Source organism: Medicago truncatula, chromosome 3, assembly GCF_003473485.1.
Source record: "Medicago truncatula cultivar Jemalong A17 chromosome 3, MtrunA17r5.0-ANR, whole genome shotgun sequence".
Taxonomy (NCBI): Eukaryota; Viridiplantae; Streptophyta; class Magnoliopsida; order Fabales; family Fabaceae; genus Medicago; species Medicago truncatula.
The window spans coordinates 41,725,286-41,743,911 of NC_053044.1; the positions used below are offsets into that span (position 1 = coordinate 41,725,286).

Consider the following 18,626-nt stretch of genomic DNA (forward strand, 5'->3'; position numbering starts at 1 on the left):
AAAAAGTAAGTATAAATATGTGCATTTAGTTTGTTATACTTTTTTAATGACAAAGGAAAAAACCAAACGTGTATATATATATATATATTTCATTCCTTAATTTGAGTGCAATTGGCTAAAACGACACTCATTTTAAAATGGAGGGAGTAATAAGAATGAATCAATGATGATTGAATGCTTAATACGATGAATGTCGTGATGTAGATAGTTGTCCATCTTTTACATGAAATGCGATTTCGAAACTTTGTCGTTTCTTTGAGGTGATTGTTATTGATGATAATTATGATAATGATTTTCACATTGGTGACTTATTTTTGGTGGTGAATTCTGACATGCAGATTGTATCTTGAGGTGACAACCTTGTCGATGACCGATATCACATGCATAGAGAGTCGTGTCTAGGCGCATTGCATAACTTGACATGTGTCATACTTGCTTATGAGCGTGGTGAATAATTACATTGGTGAATTGTATAATTGGTGAACTATTTGCTTGATTATTATTAAAGATGTTGAATTGTCGTGAATAATTCAATGGTGTATTGTTTAAATCATTTGAAATTAATTATGATGTTTCACTGTCATTCGATTATCTTTTAATTGTGAAATGTGAACTAATCCTCAGTGGTTGTTTGGTTTAACGCCTACCTTATTCGTATGGATGGGTAGACGGCGAGTAGTTTTACTCTGCTTGGTGAGTTGCTGGAGGCTAGCTTTAGAGCTGCCTCGTCTTTTGCTTTCAGAGTCTTGGGTCTGATTAGGCTGTTTGTATGTTATTTATATTCAATGATTTGTTGAGATTTTATCACTCAGTATATTGAGATGAGATTTTATATTTGGTGATGTAATATGATTATGTGACATGGCTACTTTGGAGGATTTTATTGTATGTTGTAGAAATGTTATGATATTATTATTCCGCTGTGATGTTTTGAAAAAATAATTATGCATGTTCTAGAACTTATAGAAGAAGTAACATCTAAATCTTTGTATAATTTATATTATTTGTGTAATTTATCTTTTAAAGGATTTAAGGTGTTATAAATAGAAGGGTTAAATATTTTTTTGTCCCTATAAATATATCAACTTTTCGTTTTAGTCCCTCTAAAATTTTCCTTCAACTTTTAGTCCCTATAAAATTTTCAATCGCTACTTTTGGTCCCTATTTTTAAGTTAATTTTTGTATTTTTTTAATGAAATTGTGCATCAATGTGTAGAGAATTGTAAAAAAAAAATATTCCCAAAAAAGTTAGATTTTTTTAACAAAACACAAATAAAATATAAATTTTTAACTTTAAAAAATATAAAAATTCATATTAAATTCATGTTTTGTTACAAAATTCTAATTTTTTTTTTGGTGTGATTCTTATAATATTGTGAATTTTTATGCAAAATTTTATTTAAAAATATGAATTCTACATATGAGTTTACATTAAAAAAGGGATCGAAATTGAAGATGGAAAATTTTAGAGAAACTAAAAGTTGAAGAAATTTTTAGAGGGACTAAAACGAAAAGGTTATACATTTATATAAACCAAAAACATATTTAACCCTATATAGAACCAGGTGTGTGTTCACATGGGAAAGGTGAATCCTTTCCCACCATGGGAAAGTTAATTTTGGTCGTCAGATTAATTGAAGAACACAATTTTATCATACACCGCCAGCATTAGATTATTTCTTTTACCCTTTCCACCACCCTTTATCCTCAACCTCTACAATCCACACCACACCTCCTGGCCAAGTTGGTCATGCTTATGTACAGATTAATTGTTTTCGAACTGGAAATTTAGAAACACACAAATAATTTCATTTAGATGTGGCTTTCTTTTTTATTTGTAAAATCTGTAAAATTTATTTTGAGAATTTTACAAATCAACAAAATGACAAGTTCTTGCTTCTTGCTTCTTGATCAATACATGACTGTCATAAAAGACAGGAATTCAGTTAATGCTTTTGCATTTGGTTTTGAGAATTGGTATCATTCATACCGGAAATGAAGAAACTTATATCTTTTATTTTTTAAAGCCATTGTAGATTTGAATATAAGATTCCAGATCTCAAAAAATACTCCATTGTTGTAGTAGTTTTTTTTAGCAAAAAATCATCGGATTCTAGAACTAAAAAGTGAAAACTCCATTGCTGTACTAGTAGCTTTTTACTTGAACGAAGATTTTTTATTTTTATTTTCTTGTGCCGAAAGAGAACAAACAAGAGGCTTACACTAGATGCATGAGGTATTTGTTAAAATGGGTTTGAGCAGAAAAAATGTTGGATGGGTTTGAGTAATGAGGATGATGATGATAAAAAATTGAAGATGATGATGAACATTAGTGGTGGTGGTTGGACTTGGACAAAGAAGGAGATGAGGTGTAAAGGATAGATGATTAGATCCGGTGTGAGAGACATATAGTAACATGTAATATACTCTAAAATCTGATGGTTGATCAAAAGTTGTCCATGGTGGGAAAGGATTGGCCTTTCCCATGTGAAATGCCACCATAGAACCAAGAATCTTCTCCTCCAACAAAACATCATATATTTTGTCTTGACATTGCTTCATTTGATAAACATCGCCTTTGCTCTCGAGTAATAATAAAAAATTGATTCAGAATAGTGTCTTAAAAGCTTCAAAATCTCTCCTTAGAGATTACATCTTACCTTCTTCAAAATTGGCAATGCATTGGAGTGATTTTCCCAAAATCTTCCAAGCTTTATTTGAATTGGTAGCACCAGCAACATTCTCAAACACGGAAGCATCCAAACATTAATGAATTAGCGCGAGAGCTTGTTAATCATTCTTCCTTGTCTTTGCCAAAATTTCATTTTCTTTTTGAAACAAACTCTCTCTATCTTGTGATTCACCATTGTCTTTCTCCACAATCTCTTCGGTAAGAAGAGTCAAGTGAAAAGTAGTGTAGTCTCACATCTCGTCGTCTACTTCAAGTTCTAGATACCACTTTCTTAAATGAAGAGAAGTGTTTCTAAGAGTAAACACGCTTTGATTCTAATTGTAAGTACAAGGAGATAGTCACAGGTAAAATTAAAGAACTCTGTTATTTTTGGAACTTTCTTAATTAGTACACACTTCTAGATATTTTATTCACTTGTGTACATTTACTTCTAGATATTTCATGAGATTTTCTGCTACACGGATTTTCTCCATTGTGTTTAAATCTTTAAAGAGCTAACCCCTAGATATCATAAGTATACTACATTAATTCAAGACTTCAAGGATCTCATCAATCTTGACTGGTTAGCTTCCATCGGTCACACTCTTCGAGAAGGAAACAAATGTACAAATTTTTTGACTAAGACAGATGTTTCTTCTACTTTGGAGTATGTTGATCACACCTCTCATCCGACAAGATTATATGATCTCTTAACTTCAGACTCAGCAAGACCATGGTTATGTAGACTTTAGTCTTTTTTTTTTCCCTTTTGTCTCTCTTAGCTTCGTAACAAAAAAAATATTACGCCTTCTCTAAATAATAACTACACCAAGGGTTCTTGTCAAAAAAAAAAAAAAAACTACCAAAGGTTTTAAGTTTGTAACACATTTCTCCTTTTAATCATTTTAACTTCACATTCATCATTTAACTCTTGAACGGTTGCATCGTTACCCTTCTAATTTAATTTCATATTTATCTTTTAACTCTTCAACCGTTTGCATTGTTATCTTTCTAATGAACTCCAATTACAAAATTGTTGAAATGGCTATTAATTGATGGCGTGACAGATCCACATCATCAAAAAAAAAATAATTATTCAAACCCAATTAACTCATCCTCTTCCTCTAATCCTCATCTTTAAGGTCAAAAAATTTATTACCTCCATATTCAAACCCAAAAAAAAAAAATCAACATCTCTCTCTTAGTCTTCTTCTATTTCAAATCTAACACTCCCAAGTTAAATTCTTCGAGGTTCAAAATCTAAATTTGAAATTACTAAGAGCAACTCCAGCAGTCTCAAGTTTTCAATGTCCACCGGATGAAAATAGAAAAGGTGGGTTATTTAGCAATAATTTCTGTTGGAGTTGGCCAACATGTAATAATCGTTGCTTTCAGAAGCAACTGTTATTTTGGTTACTTCGATTAAAATAACAATAGGATTATCACCTTTCTAAATTTTAGAACAGGTTAAATTATTTTATGATTTTTTTATTTTACTTTGAAAATTATTCTACTTATAAATTGTGATCATTTAAAAATATTACATAGAATTTTTGTCTCATAATTTTATCTTTATAATTCTCCTATTTTATATTTAACCTTTTCATATTAATATTAAGTAGCTCTAAAAAAAATGAATATTAAGTAAAAATAATTAAATTATAACTTTAAGTTGTGATAAAATTAAATATGGATAAAATATTAATATTTGAGGAAAAAATGTGGGATCCAATATGAATTCTTTCAAAGTTCATCGTTGCAAAATAAGTTAATTACTTCTAAATGATGTGGCATAATGGGACTCGCAAAATAACAATCGAGAGAGTTCATCATTGAAGGTGCTCTAATAATAACAAACTGTAAGGTAGCCACCAATCATAGGCGGTTTCACCGCTCGGGCTCAATCAACACTTTCTTTATATATGGTACAACCCAATAACACATTAACCCACTTAAAAAAAGAAAATTGGGCAAAATCTAAAAATTCTCACATGCAAAGAGGTCTCGGAAAGAGCATTTACCTCATAATTTTATTTAGCACACTATTATGAGGTTCATCTCTCTTATTCTGAAGGGTTAATTGTTCAAATTGACCATGTAATATACACTATGTCTGAAAAATTATCCTGTAAGATAAAAAAACATATATTTTGGTATTTTACGTAATTCGAGTTTCTTCTTATTTTTGACACTATAATATACGCGTAGTATAAAAATGTGACATAGAGTTTGAATTTTTTTCATATATTTTTTTTCAATACATGTTTAGCACGTTAAAATATAGCTTTACAAAAAAAAAAAAAAAAATTTCGACAAGGGACAAATTAATTATGAATTTTTATTTCCCATAATTATGAATTTCTTAAACAATTTATAATTAATTTGTATCTCGTTTAAAAACTACAAGATTTCATTGTGAATGTTATTATCATGTCTACAAAATTAGGAAACTAAATTTGACCTGTGAGTATACGCTTACTCAAAATCAAAATAAATTGAAATAGCTTCGAAATGCTATTAAACTTTACATATCTTTTTTATGTATTTTTATAGATGTCTCTGCAAATAATGAGTTCAAAATTTGATTTATAGGTCGAGATTTCTGTTGTTTTGTTTTTTAAGTTTTTAACACTTTAAAAATTCATAATTAATTTGTTGCTTATCGAAAATTAATAATATTTTATGTAAAACCATATTCTAACATTCTTAACACGCCATATTTTATGATTAAAAATTTGCGGAGAATCTATAAAATTCTTGACTCCAGATCGTTGCTGACAATAATTTTTTTTTTTTAAGAGGCATGCTGACAATAATTATGTTTATTTCCAACTTGTACAATCCTCACATAGCATTTACATAAAGCACTTATAGTTATATGAGACATCTTCAAATTTTCAACAACCATTAAACACTTATTTTATCATCATCTCACTCCTCTTATAACATCATAATCTATCACACACTTATCCACTATCTTTTTCTCTTAAGATGTAAATTGGAATTAGGTGTCTACAAATCATTTTCTTTTTAGGATAAATATCTCTTTTCATCCCTGTAATATTAACGAATTCCGGTTTTAGTCCTTGTAAAAAAAAAAATTTAGATTTTGTTCCTATAATTTCATATTGTTCCACTTTTGATCCCTCCTTTCATCACGTCAGCAGAATCTACATAAGTTACGTCCCTGTAATTTAAGATTCCTCCCACTTTTTGTCCGTGTAATTTCAAATTCCTCCACTTTTGGTCCCTCATTTTACGTGCCATGTATGCAGATTCTGCTGACGTGATGAAATAAGGGATCAAAAGTGGAAGAATCTGAAATTATAGGGACAAAATCTAAATTTTTTAAAAAGAGGTATTAACTTTTTATATATACTTCAAATCATTGACGATGATATGCTCGTTTGGTAACTATATAACACACCAGTAAGATTACCACATAACTTATTGGGTTTCATTATCATATTAATTTGTGATTGGATCATCCTCATTCTAACACACTCAGAGTTATATAGGATTCACTTCCTACTCTGCTTAAGAAAAAACAACTTCCCCTGCTCTACAAGCATTCGAAATCAATTGTATTGCACTTTAGTATAACAGTGTGGACTGTGGGGGCAATGCTAGCTGTACTAGTTGCAGCGTTTATTATTTTTTTCATACAAAATATACGCATGCATGCATATTACTCCAAACGTGGCAATGTGTGAAGGAAATGAATCCACGTATCAGCCTCTAACAAAAACACCAAACAAACGATTACGCATCAAGCGTGGACCAGAGGCAGTAATTTACATATTTCATCGTCACCATCACCATGTAGACACCATAACCCGAGGTGATAACTCAATAATTCTTACACATAGTTCCAAACCCCCCATCTCCCCCCACAACATATACATTTATCAAATACGCGGCAGCCCGCTGTTTGCTATTTTATTTGCACTATATATATCATCATGCATATTACTCAAACATTCATCAAATCAAATAGAAAAAGTTTAATATATTATTCATCGTTTTGATGATGGCTATGACTTTAACAATTGTAATAACCACCTTGCTCTGCATCCTCTCAACGGCGTCGTGTGGACGTGTGATAGTTGGGGCGAGAACAGAGATCAGTGACGTGGGGACAAACAAGGAGGTGCAAGAGCTAGGGAAGTTTGCGGTGAAGGAGTACAACTACAAACAAGGTTTGAACAACGGCGGCGGCGGAGAGGGGTTGAAGTTCGTGGAAGTGGTGGAGGCTGAGCAGCAAGTGGTGTCTGGGATGAAATACTATCTCAACATCTCAGCCGTTGATCATAATGGTGTTCAAAGAATGTTTAACTCTGTTGTGGTGGTTAAGCCGTGGCTTCATCAGTACAAGAAGGTTATCCATTTTGGTCCTTCATCCACCTTCCACCAACATACTACTATGTAATTAGAATTTGGACTTGGACCTAAATAAGTACCACTACATGTCTATATGGTTTCTTTTACTAGATGCGTGCATATGGCGCGGTGTTTGCAATTGCAACTGAGTTTTTTCCTTTCTTCAATTTTATCTAATATATTCTCTACTGTTTTGTGTGGTATATATATTTCAACTAAAAGAAATGAAACAATTAACATATCCTAAAGTGTTTACTACTATCTGTGATCTTAATGCACAAGATTGCTATAGGTTGTCAAAGATTTTACTCACAGCAGCTAGTATTGGACTGAATTTTTCAGACTTGAATTAGTTGCTTCGGGATTGGAATCTTAATTGTCAATTTATCGAAGCTGTCTAATGGAATTGGTCTACCTTCTCCAGACTTGGAGTGTCCTTTGAGCTCTTGTGTTATTTGACTAATACACTCCTTCGTTGTCAATTATAAACAAATTTAAATTCATTCAATTAATAATATATGTGGTTTATATTTGAATGAATTAAAATGTTAAATTTGCCCATAATTTATAACAGATGGAGTAGTTACAAGTTGGTTGCTAAATTTAGTAAAAAAAAATGGGTTGGTACATTATGTCGTAAGTTTAGTTATGATCACTAAACTTATAAAGTTCATTTTTCATTTAATTTATTTTTCTATAATTAGACTCTACTATGCTTCTCAACATGATCATGCTGTTTGATTTATTTAATTATTTGGTAAAGTATACTACGCCAATTTTGAGATTTAGTAGAGCTAATTTAATAGCACTTTTAGAAAAAATGCTATGAAAAGATTGACTATAATATTAATAATAGCATTTCCGTTACCCGTGCTATTATAACGTGACATCTATATTAGTCTTTTTATAGAAAGTGCTATTATATGGTATTAAAAAAAATTATAAAAAAAGAGAGGAGTGTGATGATAGGAGTGTGATAGTGTTTTCTAGCAGTGAAGGCCAATTTGTTTTCTTCTTTGATTTTTGTTGTTGTGTGTTTCATACTTTAATCTCTTACCAGGTTCATAATTAATTGTATAGTATCTGAGATTATTTGAATGTGACTTTTGATATTTTTTATAGTGAAATTGGAATTTTCTTACATGTTTAATATGTAGTTGCATATATTTATTAAAGGTTACTATTTCATTCATTCATGTAAATTATACAGGTTATTCAAACAAGGCATATCATGGGCATCTTGGTGCCTTAAATTCTTCAACTTTGTAGGTTTCACCATTGAGTTCTCAGGTTCATTTACTCCATGATTACTAGCCTTGGAAATTTTGGCAATTATAGTTTAGTGTAAACTGTTGTATAACAGCCTATGCGTAAGTATGGCTTTCAAATGCTATTTACCATGATGCTTAGTCCCTTCACTTTTCATTTGTTTCAGCCTTTTGTAATAATCATGTTTTGTTGTTTATCATTTCCAGGTTATAGAATTTGGTTTTAGTTTGATATAAATATTGACCAAATATAAAGTATAATTGTTGAAATGTGTTGTCATTTGAGGTGTATCTTCCACATCAATGTATATGCGTAATCTTGAAAAGGTAATACTTGTGACTTGTTATAAAGCTTATGATCTTACTATTTTATAAGTATCTTTAGTATTCTAAGTATTTGGTAGGAGCTTTAGTTAGATTTGAGGCTTGTAAAATTTTGGATTCATATGGAAGGTTCCTGGTATGAATTTTTGCAGCTTGTTTCAAGTAATTTGGACGAGAGCTATATATGTGTATGCATGTATAGAGATGTTGAAGAAATTGACAAGAGCATAGCATAAGGGAAATGAAGAGGAACAAAGATACATATAAAAGATCCAAAGAGTTTTTTTTGTTTAAATTTGAAGAGCTTTTCTTGATAATATATGCATTGTGTTAGGTTCTTTTACAATGAATACATTGAATGACTTGTTTTGTATATTTTTGAGTAATGAAATTCCTCTATGAAAATATAATTATTTTAAATGATCTTTAGAATTAATTAATTTTAAAAAAAAAAACTTACGATAGCACTTTTATAAAAAGGGCTATTAACGACAGGGTAAAAATAAATGATTAAAGATATCACTTATATGAAAAGAGCTATTAATACAGGGTCTTTAATATCATTTTAAAAGTGCTATTATAGGATGTATACCTTACAATAGCGGGGGCTTTAATAGCACTTTTGAGTGCTATTAAAGGCTAAAAAAAGTGCTATTAATCACCTTTTTTGGCGTAGTGTAGTCTAACATTTATAAATTTATCTTTTAAAATGAATGAATTTGTTGTTTAGTGTTCGAACTTTGACTCACATATACAATGTATTTTTCTACCAATTGATGTAAACTCGTAGACACAATCATTCCCTTTAAATTTTAATCATGAAAACAAGTTTTTTTTTTCTAGCGATCATTCCATAAAAGTTTTTTCTTCGTGTGTTACATTTGTGAATTGTCACCGATATACACATAACATAAAAATCATGGTTTAGTCTAATACAACACACAAATCTGATATGTAAGGTGATAATTGCCCCACTTGTTCAGGTCATCTCTTATTCGATAAGAGACTCTTTAACGAGTTTCCATGCACTCAATATTATTGACTTGATGTGTAAATATAAATGGTTAGGGTCTGACAGCGAAAACCTAATAGCAAGTGACCTAATATAACTCGGAGATGCTCTCATCCAATTTTAGAAATTGGAAGTGAGTCTAACACAATCCTACAAAAACGACTTGTAAGGAGTTGACTGACCCAGTTGTTCGGGTTATCTCTTATCCGATGTGAGACTTTTTAATATAAAAGAACAATCCGTATCGACTTATTTTAAATATCCTATTTTAAAAAATAATCCAATGTTATTTTTTATTATAAGTTTTAAATTGAGAGATGAGAAATTATTATTAACATTGGTGACATTAATGATCAATTTACAACTGTCTCAAATATATTCAAACTCCATCTCATAAAGTTACAATGTTGTGTTCTCTGACACATCATGAACAATGATTAAAAATGAGTCATTTATTAAATTACACATCAAAATACTCTACATTCATGAACACAATAGTCTCATCCACATGATGCAACTTCCCACGCGTTCTTTAAAAAATTATCACTAAATTCAATTATATCGTATGAGAAAGAGAAATTATAAAAGTTTAAAATTAATACACAAATTCATTATCAATTATGTGTTAGTTATGTTTAAAGTAGAATATTTTTAATGATTTAACATTATCGTATTGTAAATGCCCTAACTAAACCTATTAGTTTATTAATGTTCTGGTACAGTAAAAAGTTTTAAATTGCTTGAATATCAAGAGTAAGAGTAGTTTATAAACAACATAAATTTTTCTATCCTCCAATGTGCTATTTATAAAAGACAAAATCTCGAGAGCTTAGCACAAAACTTATAAAATGTGGATTGAAGTCCAAACATTGCTGTTGTTTGTGAAAACTATTATTATTAAATTTTTCTAAGACACACACGAGCACGCAAACCCTTTATTCACCTTATAAGGTGAATTCCAGCCACTAAACTACCTGACAAAAAAAAACTAAAATATTGTTTTTGTACACAAAAAAGTTTTATACTATCGAAGAATTAATGTTAAGAGTAGTTTATAAACAACATTGACACTGCCCTATTCATCAAGCATCTTTTACAAAAGAAAAAATCGCAAGAGCTTTGTTTAAAGACTCCAAATCGAGTAATTTCCATTAAAATTTGATATTGGTGAAACCTTATGTGAAAAATCTTTGGACTACTACTAACATATTTTTTTTTGAAAGATACTACTAACATTTTTTATCAATCAAGATCGAGATCCAATAAAAATTTAAAAAAGGTCGAGTTTCTCTCTCCTTTATCTTTCTCTCTCTTCAAGAGTCAACCACAGTTCCCCCTCTCTCATCATTCAAAATCTATTTGTCTTCCTCGCTTTCTTTCCCCCCCAACGGCTACTTCAAACTTCCTCTTTCTATCTTCTTACCCCCCCCTTCTTTCTCTCATCACTCTCTCTATCGCCAGAATGAAGCACTTCATGCTTCCAAGAAACGCCACCGCTCGCGACGCCGCAACAGAGCTTCCATCTTCATCAAGCCCTAGCACTACCTCCTCCGCCAAATCTAGACCCTCCCGCACCAAACACTCCAAAGAAAACACAGATCCAAACCCCATTGTTCCCTCTTCCCCTTCCCATCCCAAATTAAAGTCTCCCTTACCCCCAAGACCTCCTTCCTCCAACCCTCTCAAACGCAAGCTCGCCTTAGACGCCCTCGCCGCCGACAACAATTCTCTCCAGCCGGCAACTTCCGATTCTGGCGTCAAGGTAATAATTTCCCCCAATTCCTAGGGTTTCAGATCTTGTTCATTTCTCATCCCGTTTCTAATTTTGTATTTCTTCGTCTTTTACAGGTTATTGTTCGGATGCGACCGTTGTGCAATGTTAATGACGATGGAGAAGCAAATCCTATAGTTCAGAAAATTTCCGGTGATTCTTTATCCATTAATGGCCACACCTTTACGTTTGATTCCGTTGCCGACGTCGAAGCTACTCAGGTATGTATGGTTTCTATTTTAGTTTCTGCTTAATCTGATTCAGAATTACTAATTATACCCTCCAGTCACTGTTATAACTTATAAGCAGAAAACCACTTTTTAGATTAACTTATTATGTATTGATCAATATATTAATCGGATACATCAGTTATTTAATGAACTTATTTTTTGCTTATGATAGTGGCGAGATAATGTACTTAATTTTTTTTGCTTTTGATTCTGTTTTTCAGCTTGATATTTTTGAGCATGTCGGGGTTCCTTTGGTCGAGAATTGTTTGGCTGGTTTCAATAGTTCAGTATTTGCATATGGACAGGTTTGTTTTTTCTCATAACATTTATTTATTTTCTTATTTTGATGTTATTGTGCTGTTTATGTTATATTTGATGCCATGTATACACTTTATTTTTTTGAAATTGTTAGACGGGGAGTGGGAAGACGTATACAATGTGGGGGCCTGCCAATTCTTTGGTAGAAGGAAATGTAGCAAAAGAGCAGCAAGGGCTAACACCGCGTGTTTTTGAACTACTTTTTGCACGCATAAACGAAGTAAGTGTTGATTCTATTGATTGTTAAATTATTTGAAGACCGTTTGCAGTGTTTCATGTTGTTTATTGTGTTGTATTAACTGCACAGGAGCAAATTAAGCATTCCGATGAACAGCTTAATTATCAATGCCAATGCTCTTTTCTTGAGGTTGGTTGATTCACTCTAAATTATTTCTTTCAATGTTCCCGACCTTGTCATTTTGGTTAGCTTAACAGAAAAATTGTTTTTGCCAGATTTACAATGAGCAAATCACAGATCTTTTGGATCCGAGTCAAAGGAACCTTCAGGTAAGATATAACACTACATGTTTTAATTATTGTGTGATTGTATCTCATGTTTCACTGCTTTCTACTTAAACTGATCTTTTGCTCTTTATCCAGATTAGAGAAGATGTCAAATCAGGTGTGTATGTTGAAAATCTGACAGAGGAGCAGGTGTCTACGATGAAAGATGTTACTCAGCTTCTACTGAAGGTGTGATTCATCATATATCACATACCTTCCCAGTCATTGTGTGAATACAAATATTATCACTATCTTATGACATAACTTTGAGCGTCGTTTGTCAAACTAGTTTTATCCTGCTATTATGCAGCAGGTCAACTTTTCATACTCTGAAACCCATATAACTCAGTGGAAAGTACCTATTCATGATGCTTATTAATTGCCAAAAAATTGTATGGTTTTTGTGCTATGTAGACCCAATTATATGAATCTAAATGATTTTAAAATTAAATTCTCAGTGAGCGCGTGTCATTTACTCCTTCACTTGTTTTACTACAATCCAACCTTCGTTGTGCAGGGATTATCAAACAGGAGAATAGGTGCAACCAGCATAAATTCTGAAAGTTCCCGCTCACATACTGTTTTTACTTGTGTTGTCGAGTCTCGTTGCAAGGTGATGCATTCTTCCCTTATGGCATGCAGATTATGTCAATTCATTTAATATTCGTAACATCAGCAAACTCCTGTTATCATATTACAGAGGAATTCAATTAAGAAAATCTATCCATTCTGAAATTTTGTTTATCTTTTTTTTTTGAAGAAATAAAATTTTGTTTATCTTGTTAATTGTTTCCATAAGAAATTATATTTTGGAAATAGATATTACTCTGCCTAAAGTTGAGCTTTAAATTGATATGTTCAGTTATTGTTTTTGACAAATATTTCTGGAAGGGGTTTTAAAGTAAATTCATATTTGCAGAGTGCAGCAGATGGTGTGAGCAGATTTAAAACTAGTAGAATCAATCTTGTTGATCTGGCTGGGTCAGAACGACAAAAATCAACAGGTGCTGCCGGAGAGCGTTTGAAGGAGGCTGGCAATATTAATAGATCACTCTCACAGCTTGGGTAGGGTTTAGCATGCATTAGTGTTGAAGATAATTACAAAAAGTGATTTTGGGATGTGAATTGTACTGTATAATTTTCTAAAGAAAGGCTAAATGAATAATGAAGCTTTAGCCAGAAACACAGAACGTGCCTAATAACATTTTTTGAATCTTCAATAAAAATTCACAAACCACCACGAGACCCACAAATAAACCCAATAACATGTCATCCTGAAGCAGAAGCCTGAATAAATGCTGATAAGGACGATTCAAATCTGATTGTTACAGTTTCTTAATGTCATTTGGCGTTTGAAACAAATAATAACAATGGATTTCAAAAGAGGAAAACGTGGAAAAGTGACCAAACTATATTATGGCAGCATATGTGGGTGATTTTTGTAATCATTGATCTCTATTGGAGCTGGTTCTTACCGAGGTTAAATTGAACTGTAGGAATTTGATAAATATTCTTGCGGAAGTCTCTCAAACAGGAAAGCAGCGGCACATACCATATAGAGATTCCAGATTGACATTTTTGTTGCAGGAGTCTCTTGGAGGAAATGCTAAATTAGCAATGGTTTGTGCTATTTCACCGGCACAAAGGTAGTATGTTATCCACCAGTCATTTGAAATGTTTTCCTCAGTAATCCTTTTGTATTATGATTTTTTACATGACCTGGTATTCCAGTTGTAGGAGTGAAACTTTCAGTACATTGAGATTTGCACAACGTGCCAAAGCCATCAAGAACAAGGCAGTTGTTAACGAAGTTACGCAGGATAATGTGAACCACTTGCGGCAAGTGATACGGCAACTAAGGGTATATTCTATTCCAGTATTCTCAGTCATGTTTTGATTTTGCCATTCTATGAAAATTGAAATTCATTTGAACAACTCAGAAGTGTAAAATATCTACAGGATGAACTGCATCGAATTAAAGAAAATGGTTACAATCCATTGGACCCAAGTGGAGGTCATTCAGCAGCTTGGGTCCGAAAAAGCTTGAACATATTACAGTCTAGCCTTAATAGACCACCACCATTATGCAGTGTTGATGAAGATGGTGATGAGGAGATGGAGATTGCAGAGGAAGATGTTGAAGACCATGATCAAGTAAATTTTGTATCAGAAAATGACAACAAGATGAACATTGATGATATGGATTTGGTTCAACCCAGTGAGGAGAAAATTAATCCTAGTGTTTCTGGCAGTAAACCTCTGAATAAAGAATCATCCTGTCCTGTGGGTGAATCTGACATTGGAGATTTCACTGGTTTTTCAGCCCCTGATCCCTCCAATGATTCTCCCAGTGCCACAATGAATTGTGTCTCACCTGGTGGCCTTAGCATAGTTGCGTGTGAAATATCCCCAAACCTGAAATCCCCAACTCCTAGTGTTTCCCCTAGAATCAGCACCAGCAGGAAAAGTCTTAGGACATCATCTGGGGTGTCTCCTTCTGAGAATGACGTTCATGTCAAAAGTGAATTGGGCATAAAAACTAGCAATCTGAAAAGCTCGTGTACTGCCTTTTCTAGCCAAACCGGTCCAAGTTTCCTTACAAAAACTGAAAATTTAGCCGCAAGCATTCGCCATGGTCTTGAAATTATAGATAGTCATCGTAGTGCAGCTTTGAGGCAGTCATCATATAGGTTTTCCTTGCGACCAAGAGAATCCAGACTAACTGTCCCAGTTGACAAAATTGATGTGGGCGTACAGACCATTCTTGATGACAATGTTGAAGAAGATTCTATTTTGTTCACCTGTAGTAATTGTAAAAATAGAGCACAACTTGATGGCAATGAGACTGACAGTAACTCAAACCTACAGTTAGTACCTGTTGAATGTTCCGGGTCTGCCGATAAGCCAAAGATGCATGTTCTCAAAGTAAGTGTGAGAGTGCAGGTGCATTTTTGAATATAACTTGTTCTTTATGTTAATTATTGATTAGAATTCCTTGTTTTTGTGTTATAGGCAGTAGAGAAGGTCTTGGCAGGATCGATAAGGAGAGAAATGGCACTCGAGGAGTTTTGTACAAAGCAAAATTCTGAAATAATGCAGCTTAATCGCTTGGTAGATTCCCTTTGTCCCTTTGTCTACCAACAACCATCTTATTGTTTTCTTTCTTTGTCATTGTTATTTGTGACTGTGTTTCCCCATGCTGTTTGTAGGTACAACAATACAAGAATGAGAGGGAGTGCAATGCCATAATTGCACAGACAAGGGATGGAAAAATTCTTCGCCTTGAGAGCCTTATGGATGGTGTCTTACCCACTGAGGAGTTCATGGATGAAGAGCTGGTAGCCCTTACCCATGAACACAAGGTAGAAATATGTTCTTTTAATCTTTCCCATTTATGACTAGATAGATGCTTATCAGTTGATTATTATCAACAGATTTTAAAGGAGAAGTACGAGAATCATCCAGAAGTTTTGAAGATGGATATAGAGTTAAAAAGATTGCAAGATGAACTACAAGAGTATCATAATTTCTACAAATTGGGAGAGAGGGAAGTATTGATGGATGAAGTACACAGTTTAAGAAGCCAGCTTCAATTTTATATTGATTCTTCATCCACAGCAAGGAAGCAGTATCCATTACTGCAATTGATTGGTTCATCTGAACCCAGTTTGGCAGCAACAACTCTTACTGCCATTCCAGAGTCAACGGAGGAGAGGAATGAGACAAATGAAATTCAAGCATCAGTCAAAGACAGTTTTGAAGTAAAACTTGAACAAGAAAGAATTAAATGGAATGAGGCAGAAAGCAGGTGGATTTCTCTTTCTGAAGAACTGAGAGCCGATCTTGAAGCTAACAGGTCGTTAGCTGAAAAGAGGAAACACGAATTAGATGCTGAGAGAGAGTGTAATAAGGAGCTTCAGGAAGCCATGCATTCGGCTATAGAAGGCCATGCACGACTTTTAGAGCAGTATGCTGATTTGGAAGAGAAGCACGTCCAATTGCTTGCAAGGCATAGAAGGATTCAGGAAGGAATTGAGGATGTCAAGAAAGCAGCTTCCAGAGCTGGGGTAAGAGGTGCAGAGTCCAAGTTTATAAATGCCCTTGCTGCAGAAATTTCAGCATTAAAAGCAGAAAGGGAAAAAGAAAGGCGATTCTTTAGGGACGAAAATAGAGGGCTCCAAGCCCAGTTGAAGGATACTGCAGAAGCAGTGCAAGCTGCAGGTGAACTGCTTTTCCGTCTTAAAGAAGCTGAAGAATCCGTCATTAATGCACAGGTTAGTAACAGATCAGTTTTACTTCCATCTCGTTTTATCAATCAAGTGGAATAAATTCGTCCAAAAAATAGTGGCTCCTTCAGTTCATATACTTTCACTACTATTTGATGCTTTCCGATTATTTGCTCCTTCCACCTTCCTACTTTTTATCTACTCCAGAATTATCGTTTTCTTCAAAGGTGTCTGTTTCCTTTTCCTTTGAACATATAACTTCTGAGTTGTTATTTCCTTCCCATTGGTGACTATTGAACATATAAAGTTTCTCTTGTGTTTTTAATTGTATATTAGTTTTTGCCAGTAATGGTGACTTTTATTTAAAGAGCTGGGGTTATTTTCATTTGAGCTTGACCTTTACATATCATTTGCAGAAACGGGCTATGGATGCAGAGCAGAAAGCTGCAAAGGCTTACCAACAAATTGATAAGTTGAAGAAAAAACATGAGAAGGAGGTTGTATCACTTAATGAGCTTGTTTCAGAAGCACGTTTGCAGAAGAAATCGATACCACCAGTTTATGATGATGTTGTCATGCCCAATTATGATGATGACTCAAAGGAGCCACACTGTGTTAGTGAGTTTGAGCCTTTTAATAATATTGCAGAAGATGGTGAGCTCGCAAAATTGGCAGAACCATCCTGGTTCTCTAGTTACGACAGATGCAATATATAATATCATTCTGTGTCGTTTTGTATTACTTTGTTGATATGTTTTGATAAAATGATTGTATTCTTTTGTTCCTACTCTTTGTGAGGGCATAAATGAGTTTGTATCCCCCCCCATATGTCTATTTCATTTACTGTAAAGCCTAATCTGAATCGGCGGATTGTCAGATTACAAAGTGTTGTATGTCTTTGAAGAATCAAGATCCTCAGGTGTGTACTATTTTGACATTGATGAACTACAAGGAAACATTAGGCCTTCTGTCACATTTTTCCTGTTATTCTTGATTCCATTTTGATAAAGTATTATTAATAAAAAAAAATTGTGCTCTTTCAGTATATCATATGCATTTCTAAATATTGTTACTTTTACTTTTGCCGCCGGAAATATGAAACGAATGGTCCAGCATGTTAGAAGCAGCCCTTCTTTGATAACAAGTCAAACCGTATTTCTCGAAGATGAGTGGGATTAATTAGACCTGAACACAACTAAAAGGGATACAAAAGGTAAGAGGTTCTATTAAAGCCTGATTTTAAACAATATATTGCATGACTTCTTAGAATAAATTATAAACATAAACAATAAAATAAAAAGAGAATTTATTTTCCTTCAAAATAATCCCTTTGATGTGAATACGTCAAACTGTAAGTTCCTTTGGTGATCGCTCTATAGACGCATTGCTAAAACTTTGAAATAGACCGATTTATGCTCAGATTCAAAAAAACAATTCGGTCGTAACTCTTGATAGATTTTGTGTGATAGGGAGTTATGATTAGATAGATTTGAAAGATTATATAAACATATGATCCGATCTGATTGCAGTTATGATCTGCTCCGATAGTAAATTGCAATCGTAATTGAGTAGAGGTTTCCAATTTTTAAAAATTGTAGATTAAGTGTGAAATTATTATATTTAAGGATTGTAGATGTAGGTATGAAGTGTCGAACGACAATCCATTTTAAATTATATATTTTTTTTGTTTATCTTCACATGTTTAGTTGATTATAGACTTAAAGAAAATTTTATTTTGATGATTTCTCAACAAGATACACATGGTTCTTGTATGAGAAACTTCATTTACTAAAAATAAGATAAAATGTCATATGCATATTTATTTTTTATGATAAATGTTAGTTGTTATAATTTTTTGGAGCGCCTTAGACAATTTAAAATAAGATAAAATGTCATATATATATTTCTAGGAATATATATTT

The 18,626-nt window shown here is 33.0% G+C and overlaps 2 protein-coding genes and 1 long non-coding RNA gene across 3 annotated transcripts; all 3 read left to right on the forward strand.

The window, feature by feature from the left end:
• Window positions 1–6,495: 6,495 nt before the first annotated feature.
• Window positions 6,496–7,254, forward strand: LOC11436313 (cysteine proteinase inhibitor B). Its single transcript, XM_024778560.2, has one exon. The coding sequence runs from the start codon at window positions 6,699–6,701 to the stop codon at window positions 7,098–7,100; it is 402 nt and encodes a 133-aa protein (XP_024634328.1). The 5' UTR covers window positions 6,496–6,698; the 3' UTR covers window positions 7,101–7,254.
• Window positions 7,255–7,580: 326 nt separating this feature from the next.
• LOC120579432 (uncharacterized) lies at window positions 7,581–8,995 on the forward strand. Its single transcript, XR_005645244.1, has 2 exons — window positions 7,581–8,646; window positions 8,796–8,995. It is a non-coding gene; the product is annotated as an uncharacterized lncRNA (long non-coding RNA).
• Window positions 8,996–11,004: 2,009 nt separating this feature from the next.
• LOC11436314 (kinesin-like protein KIN-12B) lies at window positions 11,005–17,691 on the forward strand. Its single transcript, XM_003601682.4, has 16 exons — window positions 11,005–11,417; window positions 11,504–11,647; window positions 11,878–11,961; window positions 12,069–12,194; window positions 12,282–12,341; window positions 12,428–12,481; window positions 12,575–12,667; window positions 12,996–13,091; window positions 13,398–13,543; window positions 13,975–14,124; window positions 14,210–14,339; window positions 14,438–15,403; window positions 15,491–15,589; window positions 15,688–15,840; window positions 15,913–16,752; window positions 17,121–17,691. Exons 1-16 carry the CDS (start codon window positions 11,118–11,120, stop codon window positions 17,418–17,420), a joined length of 3,741 nt encoding a protein of 1,246 aa, XP_003601730.2. The 5' UTR covers window positions 11,005–11,117; the 3' UTR covers window positions 17,421–17,691.
• Window positions 17,692–18,626: the final 935 nt, after the last annotated feature.

What these genes read in the sequence shown, in the direction of transcription:
- LOC11436313 (XM_024778560.2), top strand. Translation starts at nt 6,699, where the DNA reads ATGATGGCTATGACTTTAACAATTGTAATAACCACCTTGCTCTGCATC.
- LOC11436314 (XM_003601682.4), top strand. Translation starts at nt 11,118, where the DNA reads ATGAAGCACTTCATGCTTCCAAGAAACGCCACCGCTCGCGACGCCGCA. An exon ending in TAATGCAGCTTAATCGCTTG is followed by an intron (nt 15,590 to 15,687) that starts GTAGATTCCCTT and finishes TGCTGTTTGTAG; the next exon opens with GTACAACAATACAAGAATGA. An exon ending in AATCCGTCATTAATGCACAG is followed by an intron (nt 16,753 to 17,120) that starts GTTAGTAACAGA and finishes TATCATTTGCAG; the next exon opens with AAACGGGCTATGGATGCAGA.